At 31.2% G+C, this 9,681-nt stretch overlaps 1 protein-coding gene and 1 long non-coding RNA gene across 2 annotated transcripts; one reads left to right on the top strand and one right to left on the bottom strand.

The window, feature by feature from the left end:
* Nucleotides 1-349: 349 nt before the first annotated feature.
* On the bottom strand, nt 350-2,187 carry LOC144848449 (uncharacterized). The gene is made up of 3 exons (XR_013613853.1): nt 2,075-2,187; nt 1,232-1,297; nt 350-569 (listed from the first exon to the last, which is right to left on the bottom strand). It is a non-coding gene; the product is annotated as an uncharacterized LOC144848449 (long non-coding RNA).
* A 2,563-nt stretch (nt 2,188-4,750) lies between these two features.
* On the top strand, nt 4,751-9,409 carry LOC144849003 (G-protein coupled receptor GRL101-like). Its single transcript, XM_078705955.1, has 7 exons — nt 4,751-4,811; nt 4,958-5,057; nt 5,732-5,803; nt 5,969-6,040; nt 6,838-6,912; nt 7,354-7,425; nt 8,395-9,409. The coding sequence occupies exons 1-7, from the start codon at nt 4,751-4,753 to the stop codon at nt 9,407-9,409; spliced, it is 1,467 nt and encodes a 488-aa protein (XP_078562081.1).
* Nucleotides 9,410-9,681: the final 272 nt, after the last annotated feature.

Raw genomic sequence — 9,681 nt, 5'->3', positions numbered from 1 at the left:
AAAAATGTATTACCTGAAAAAATGTAATTTAAAGCAAAAAATGGTCAAATTGGCTGATAGCCAATGGATTTTTGGTTGAATTTAACCATTTATTTTGTCATTTTACAAGTGAAAACATTATTTTTTTTTTGTTTTTTTTTTCGATTAACTTTATTAAAACTACAAAATAACATATTCAAAGTCTGATTGAATTAATTTTTCATGTTTTTGAGGGACAATACATCTTTAATAATGAAGCAAAATAAATATTATTTTGAATCATTAGGAATACGACAATAAATCCAGTTTACATACACGCAGTGTACAATCAACAATTTTGTTCTGTATTCTAAATTTATTCATAATCTAAATCACATTCAAAAATACTGAATTATATTAATTTTAAAAGTGTAAAAATATGGTTAAACTACAATTTAAAAAATAGCAAAGATAAAAAAAATACACCATAATTATTATGTTTATTACTATAAGTATTGACCGATGATGATATGATCAAAGATATTATGTTGAAATGATGTACCTTTTCATTTCAGCAGGATATATGGGCAGAATATCAAACATCTGTATGCCTATAATAAAAAAAAGGAAATAGTTAAACACTATAATAATGTTTAGGTATTGTATAATAAAAGTAACTTCAATCTTAGTAATGCTGAGTCAAATTGTCATGTTGTATGGTGGGACACAATTATGTTTAAATATTTTATTGCATTTAAAAAAAAGATATGTAGGATTGTTTTACTAAATTTATGTTTATGCCAGTTGTCAGAGTAAATTATTACCATACTCACTATATAAAAACTTATATTAAATGTTTAAAGATAAAGGCTTTATTGAATGAATGCTTTAATAATATAACATTTAATTAAATTTTGAAATATTTTCTGCATGAATTTGTCAGTGGATTTATCTATTCTTTGTATGGTGATTGTAATGTTTATAATGAATGGAAATAAACAAAGAAATATCTACTTTTATTTTCCTAGCAAAGCAAATGAATAGAACATTTCAAATGTATTGTCAGTAAGTTTTTCTACTACGGTACTGATAATATTCAGTTTGTCTCATTTGTATCCTCCTTTTCGAGATTACTTTTGCAAACAAATACTGTTTTGAAATAGGCTTCTTTTTGGGATTTCACAGTATCTTGAGAAAAATCTCCTAAAAGATGTAGTGGGTTATATGTAAAGTATTTTTCTTCAATTGTAGGTTGGGCCTATCTGTTACTTACCCTAGTTAATAGACATTTCCATGCTACTGTACTATAACATTGATCAGAAGATACACTGTACACAATCTGTAATACACGCAAAAAATATGGGAAAACAATTGTGAGATTTAAATAGATGACATAATTAATAACACAGTAACACTAGCTCTGGTTCTACTATACTGCCAACCTATTAACTGTCCGAACTGTCTGGATAAGACTCGTTCATTCACAAAATAATAAAAAAAACAAACATTTTAATACTTCAATAGTTCAATCTAGCAATCTAGATGTTTGTGATTTGAAGATTTCGGTCTTCAAAGTATAGTAGCGGTGGCAGTAGTAAAAGACCGTATTAAATAGTGACTAGGCCTCTAGTCATTTAGTCCGCCAGTGACCTGCAGAATAGGCAATATAGTTACGAGTAAAATAGTATGTTAGTCTGTATATATATTCATATTATATTAATAAATAATAAAAAAACAAACAAACAAGATAACTGAGGCTAGGCCTAGTTGTTTGTAGTAGGAAACATATCTACCTAATATGGAGCCCATGTCATTTGTATTCCTGTAAGCAGGGAGGTACCCTGCTGCTGTATCTAAGCTAGGCCTAGCCCTAGGCTAGTAGTAGTAGGCCTATAGTATAGAGGTAGTCTAACTAACAGGACTAGGCCCTAGGCCTAGGCTAGAGAGACCCCTAGGCTAGAGAGACTTAAATAATATACTAATTAGGCCTAGCCTAGGGCCTAGGTCGGTAGCCTCAACTCAAAGTCTGAAGAGAAAGCAAATTAGTATTACTTCTACTCGCGAAACAAACTACGTACGTACGTACGTACGTACGAGAGTACGCCAAAAAAATTACCTATTATGGACAACACAATGGATGGCGCACTACTCCAATAAAATCCCCTATTGTGGACAAAAAGTCACCTATTTTGGACAGCCAATTATGAAAGTCACCTATTATGGACAAACAATAGCGCCCTCTAGTCCCTATTGTGGACAGAAAGTAACCTATTATGGACAAACAACAGCGCCCTCTAGTCCCTATTGTGGACAGAAAGTAACCTATTATGGACAGAAAAGTAACCTATTGTGGACAGATTTCACCAACCCTATTGGAGCAGAGTGTGGGGTGTTATTAAGAGGTGGAGGTTGGTGCGTAAACGGAGATACTGGCGTCGGGCGTTATGTACCGAGAAGGCTTTAAACTGATTTTGAAACCCGCCCTGGGGCGGGTATAATTGCTAGTATAATATAATCAAGATGATGCTCATTTCTTTTACGAATGCTTTATGGAAATATATTATTGTTTATACATTAACCGTAAAATATAAGTTTGTTGATATTATACAGGTCTAAATTGTTACTGTTGTACAAAAACAATAGGAGCTTAATTGTTTAAAGATCCATTATTCATTCATTTGATTTATTCATGGTCAAAAAGAGTAAAATAAAGTATTTGAAATTATTTTCTATTGTTCAAAGTAAAAAATTCACAAACAAATATAAAAATGAGTTAAATATTATTAATTATTCTTAATTTAAACAGGTTATAAATTATTATATTACTAAAAATATTAAGATGCACTGCACTCATTGTTAAAATATGCTATAGAAATTGTGTCTATGAGACTTTCCTATTTTAACATTATAAGTATCATATCAAACAGCTTGAATATTGTAATATAATGATATACATTTATAATTTAGAAATCAACCTTTGTATTAAAACACAACACACTATATTACAATATTGACGTTTTACTGTACATGTTTTATACTTTGAAGGTACTTACATGAAAACCAACTAAGTACATTGCCAACCAATGCCTTTAATGGTTTGACATCGTTGAAAAAACTGTGAGTATTTTTTGTATGTTTACAATAAAGTTGTTCATATTGTAGATCCAGCAGGGTAATCTATACATTTTACAAGGTGCCTTTTTGTCATTCAGGTATAGGCCTGTTAAGCCAACTCAGTCTGGGCCAAATCGGTTCGACAGACATGATTTTAAAGGCTGGACTAGTTTTGTCTAGTCAGACCTGTTTTGGCCCTGGATTTAATTGGCACTGGATCAACTTTGCGTTTTTGCGCAATTATGCATACACTTCATTCACCACTGAACTGTTAAGCAGAATTACATTTTATTCACATACAAATATAAAAATGAGTTTAATATTATTAATTAGTCATAATTTAAACAGGTTATCAATTATTATATTACTAAATATATTAAAATGATAGCAAGTAAAATTTTAGAATATGTGTCTATGCGAATAACGCCTTCTTATGATGTTAACAGCTTTAGTATTGTAATTGTTGCTGTATACTACAGTATGTGTAATGAAATATTAAATAGTAATATCAATACTACCGTAATTCTTCTAATAGTAACCCCCCTTCTAATAGTAACCCACCTCATAAGTCAATCTATAATAATAACCCACTACTCTAATAGTAATAAAGTTAGAGTTCAAACAAATTTGTTTATTCGTACTGTTTTATTATTTTGTTATGAGTTGCTGACCGGAAAAATTGGAGGTGGGTTACTATTTTTAGGTGCCTAATTTAAGATTAGTAATAGTAACCCACTACTCTAATAATAGTAACCCCCCACCCACCCACCTTCTAATAGTAACCCACCCTAAAAAACAATCAAAGAATAATAACCCAGTGTTACAATTAGAAGATTTACGGTATTACATTACAGTATTACATTTCATTATATTAAATTAGTTATAATATATAAATACGAATAAAAACAAACCATTTGACATGGTTTGACATCGTTGACAGAACTGTGAGTGTTTTTCCTGTTTACCATAAAGTTGTTTATAATGTAGATCCAGCAGGGTAATCTATACATTTTACAAGGTGCCTTTTTGTCATCTCAGGTAAACTCAGTCTGGGCCAAATCGGTTCGGTCAGACATGATTTTAAAGGCTGGACTAGTTTTGTCTAAATCGGTCAGACCTGTTTTGGCACCGGATCAATTTTGCGTCTTGCTACACTTCATTCACCACTGTACTGCTAAGCAGAATACATTTTATTTGAAATACCATTTTCTGTACTTTTTTAATTATTTGTTCATCGCTATGTACATGTGGAAACTAAATACTTTTCAATATTCGCAAATATCAAATTTGATCATGCCAATTTATTTAGATGATAATAATATAAAAAAACATTATTAACATGGGCCATAGTTAGAAGTAATACTTGCCTCATTAAATGCGATATGGAAAATAGAATCATTCTATCAAACAGAATGGATATTTTAATTCACTTTCTATGCATTTTCTTTAAAGGATATTGCACTGTGAACAATTACCCTTTATCTGCACGTAAATATTTTGTACATACATTTATGAATTTTTCGATTAATATGTGACTATAATGTAAATATCCATGAAATTATTATATCATACAGTTGTTTTAAATTCAATTCAATTGTGATATTGGTACTAATCAACTGTTAGCTTTCTCTAAAAGTTTGTATATTTTTATACCACTTTAAACACAGGGCTATAAATAATGTCACCAAAAAATAAACTTATAGATTTTGCACCCAAGCGCCACCCTCTGAATCCGCCCTGTTAGTATTATTTTTGTTAATAATAACAAATGATAATACAGTACAGTATGTAACAGCAATCAGATTATAAACATTGTCACGATATTTCAAATAATCATGTTTGTAGGATATTCACTTAATTTGTATTTTTGATTGCAAAAATATAGTTTATATACTTCATACTGTGCATTCTTTTTCAAGTGAAACAAATCAAATAAGTACATTGGAAGCCAATGCATTTAATGGTTTGAAAGCATTGCCAAAGCTGTGAGTATTTGTTCTTTCAATTTGTATTTACTGGTATACACACACTTTTATTTCAGAATGTTTGTGAAATAATTTTCCAGATCAAAAAAACACTTTTATCATTCATCACCTTGGTGTAGTACTGTAAATCTCAGTTCTCCAAATATAAAGCAGTCAATATTTGTTTTATAATATACATACCTAATACATAGATTATAGTATGTGGCTTATTTTGTCTCATAAAACTTGCTTCATCCATTAACTCAAAGTGATTTACAGGTCTTCATCCATGTATGTTTATCATGTGCTCTCTGAATCATAGATAGTCAATGGCCAATCTTGGCTGTGGTACAGGTTGCAGTTACCTTATACATACACACAGTACCAGCAAAGTAATGGACCATGAAAATAAAACAAAACAAATTAAAAATTTATGAATTTTTAATTATTCTTATGTCCCATTATGATGGTCAGAATTATCATCTGCTTTTGACCAATCACAAGACTTGAATCTTTGAATGTGATATATAATAAATAAATAAAATAAACAGAAAATATATTTCTACATGCTTTCCTTCTTCGGAGTAACACAGTGGAAACCAATAGATTGTGATAATTTGATCTTGAGAATAGTTATTTAGAAAAAAAATATCTATTTTCTAATTTTATAATACTGTCATTGATTTACCTTGAAGGTGGTTGAACGATTTCAAGATAAGTACATTGCCAGCCAATGCCTTTAATGGTTTGACATCGTTGACAGAATTGTGAGTGTTTTTATGTTCATGTTATACCGTAAATTTTTTCATAATTCAGATTTAGCAGTGTTCAGCTAGCTTTTAAAAACATATTGTGTCTATGAGAATAACTTATTTTAACATATCAAACCGTTAAATTTTGAATTTTTACTGTACATGTTCTATACTTTGAAGGCGTTTAGATGGTAACCAACTAAGTACATTGCCAACCAATGCCTTTAATGGTTTGACATCGTTGACAGAACTGTGAGTGTTGTTTCATGTTTACCATAAAGTTTTTCATAATGCACATCCAGTAGGGTAATCTATACATCTTACAAGATGCCTTTTTTTAGTCGCGTACAAACGTGACTCTACAGCTCACTATGTCGGTGGGTCAATTTTGAGTACGTGAAAGCGCCCATTAGTGGTTAACAATGTGTCTTCATTTCCCCTTAGGGAGGCCTTTTGGGAGGTTTGTGTTATCTCCAGTTAGCCTATCATTTCCAAAATTACTGTAAAAATTATATTCATTGTCATTTAGGTGGTTTGTTATGTGATTATAAATACAAAAAAGATACCTTTATTGTCAAACATTGTGCATCTGTTTATGGGCGATGTATTTGTGTTTGACACTGCTTAAATTGAAAAGCATTTAGGCTTTTAACAATAATTTAAAGTTTATATAAAAAAGAAAGTTAGAAGTGACAGTTTGGCTTCTGTAACTATAACTTAAAATTTAAATTTACCAGGATTTAAACATTGTTAATGGTTTCTGTAAATGTTTAGATATAGAAATTTAAATATATTTTATAATTATGTCTAAATGGATCTGGAAATTGCATAATTTAACTTTTGAAGTTTATTTATAAGGTCTATTTTGTAGTGTAATCTCCATATACTTTCAGTACGTCTACTATCTAGTTAGAAGCAGGAATGCTTATTTATTTTGAATGTCAATTATTTTGCAAGTACAATGTATCCATTCATAAAGTGATTTTGTATTACTAACGGTAGTTATTTATTTTCAATAAAGCTAATATCTAATTTACCTTTTTTTACAGGAATTTAGATAACAACGTTATAACTACCATAGAACCAGATGCATTTTCTTCTGTTGCTTCATCACTTTCAATTTTGTAAGTTAACATTATGTCATTTTTGCATGTCTATAACACATACTTAGGCTTAAAATGTTCCTTTGCTGTCATCCGCCCGCCCCCTAATTATCGAAAAAATTAGGGGCGGACAAAAAAAGGGTTATATTTTTGTTGAGGGCGCTTACACAAATTAAAAAATACTAGTACGCGGCGCTAAAACATTTTTACTACTAGTTATCGATCTGAGGATACTTGACTCCATTGCAATATTGCAATGTAGTGCAATATGTATTTATTAAGAAATGTTAGTGTTAGTTATTATTAAATATTATTCATTAAATAATTAAGGAAAGAGTGAAACAAACATATTTAGTTCCAGAAAAAATCCCCTTACAGTTAAAAGATGATATTGTTGGCAACTCGGAAAATTCTTGTACATTTGTACTATGTTTAAATTGAATGAATTTGTTGTTTTTTTAGAAAGCTAAGAGGCAACAAGTTACAGGTGTACAGAGATAGAACATTTCAGCAATTCACAATCTTAAAAGAATTGTAAGTAATAATTTATCTGCATACACAATTTTTACAAACTGGAGTTTAGGTTTTATGCTGTGTTTCGACTATTAGTGAACAGTGAACTATTTTGGCACATAAAAATGACAAGACTACAGACTTTAGGCAAGTCTAATTTTACAGATGCGTCTGTGTAAAGTATGAATGTGATTTTCTGCAACTCCAGTGATTTATTAACTTAATAGGCATTTTGATAATGATGATAATATAGTTGGAGGTATAATTTTTGTTGATTATGTTTAATTAGAAATATCCTAATATTTCATTCAATTTCAATTAAAAATAATTAACTGAATGAAGATAACTGAGTGCTTCTGGTAAATATTTTATTTATATAAATCCTTTGTATTTGTTTTATCTGTGTAAGCCTAATATTTTAATGATGTATTATATCAAACACATATCTTTAAAATATTTGAATATTATCATTGATAAAGTGAAAATTTAGGAATGGACAAGTTTACTGATTTTATATATTTTAAGATATGTTTTAAGATCTTTCTATACACTATCAAACTGATTTGACAAACAAGTGTGATTTGCCCAAATATGTAGTAGTGATATTCTCAAATATGGTAGTGATATGACATCATCATGACCACATATGAGCATATCACATTTGTTGTCACATAAAGTTTGATACATGTAGACGGAGCTTTAAAATAGTCAGATACCTTCTTGAAATACACAAATGCGCTACTAGATTTCTGTTTAAGTAACAAGAGCACCTGCTAAGGCCCGCCCGTATGAATTTTATATTTTAATTAGTTGCCAGCAGGTATTTCAAGAAACGCATTGAAGGGTAACATGTAATTCTAATTTCAGAATGTTGGTACATGACTATTTAAAACCTATCCCAAAATATAATAATAGTGTCCTTTAAGATACAACAAAAATAATAACTATACAGTAATTAGTATGTTGCTTTATTTACTTTGACTCTTACAGGTACTCTGATTTCTCAAGTCTCTGTTGCCTCGTGGGTGCCATCGATGTCTGCGAGCCTTCAGATGCATTTTCATCGTGTGAAGACTTGCTAAAAAATGAACTTCTCCGTGTGTTGATGATGATTATCGGGCTATCTTCGGTCATTGGGAATGTTGTTGTTATCGTTTCACGAAAGCTTAAAAAGGATAATGATTCAGGTAACAATGTTAATAAGGTCCAAACCACACTAATTACTAATCTTGCCGTGTCCGACTTGCTGATGGCAGTCTACTTGATCATCATTGCGAGTGCGGATATACACTTTCGTGGACGGTACGCGACAGCTGCAAGGAATTGGAAGAGCAGTTTTCTTTGCAGCTTTGCCGGGGCAATTTCTAATATCTCTGGGCAGTGCTCAGTGTTTACACTGATGCTGCTGAGTGTGGATAGAGCTATTAACATTGTTAATCCATTTAGTACGAAACGTCTCAATCGTAAAAAATGTAGAATCATTATCGGCTTGGCATGGCTATTTTGGATTGTGCTGGGTTTTCTTCCAATAACTGATATTTCATATTTTGGGGATAATTACTATGGCAAAGAGAGTGTGTGCCTCGCTCTGCCTCTAACAAAGAGTCATTGGCAAGGATGGGAGTATGCAGTCGCCATGTTTGTTGTATTTAACAGCATCGGGTTCATTGTAATAACAGTGAGCTACCTCGTAATCTTCTTATCGGTAAAGAGATCGGGGGCCACTGTCAATAGACGACAGATGAGGAAAGAACAGTTAAAAATGGCGAGGAAACTTGGCTTAATAGTTTTCACAGATTTCTGTTGCTGGGGTCCGATTATAGTAATGGCAATTGGTTCTGAGATGGGTTGGATGACGATTCCTGATGAAATATATGTTTGGGCAGCGACATTTATCATACCTATCAACTCCGCAGTCAATCCGTATCTTTACACAATTGCTTATATGTTTAAGTGCAAAGTGCGTCAACCGGCAGTTGTACAGATTCCACTTAATACATTGTGATTTAATTATTTATTGTGCAAATCTATATTTTGCCTTGTTTTGCTTATGACATTTTCATCTATAGTATTATGATAACAATGATTTGACTTAAAAAATGGTTACATTAGTAGATTAATTAGGATAGATTAAGTTTATCTTATAATAGTTTAATCCAGACCCATCCCCATTTTTAATTCCAGCCTTCCTATTTTTCGTCGTAGTTTAAGTGTTTCTGAGATTGTGTTGTAATTCTGTTTGTTTCTGCTAACCATTCTATGTGGCTGGCGGATTTG

The sequence above is a fragment of the Antedon bifida genome, chromosome 7 (genome assembly GCF_963402885.1).
Source record: "Antedon bifida chromosome 7, ecAntBifi1.1, whole genome shotgun sequence".
NCBI lineage: Eukaryota > Metazoa > Echinodermata > Crinoidea > Comatulida > Antedonidae > Antedon > Antedon bifida.
This window is presented reverse-complemented; position numbering and strand designations above follow the sequence as displayed.

Bases quoted from the DNA above. Each gene is read 5' to 3' on its own strand.
- LOC144849003 (XM_078705955.1), top strand. From the start codon at position 4,751: ATGTCACCAAAAAATAAACTTATAGATTTTGCACCCAAGCGCCACCCT. The intron at 5,804-5,968 runs GTGAGTGTTTTT...TATACTTTGAAG, and splicing joins TTGACATCGTTGACAGAATT to GCGTTTAGATGGTAACCAAC. The intron at 7,426-8,394 runs GTAAGTAATAAT...TGACTCTTACAG, and splicing joins TTCACAATCTTAAAAGAATT to GTACTCTGATTTCTCAAGTC.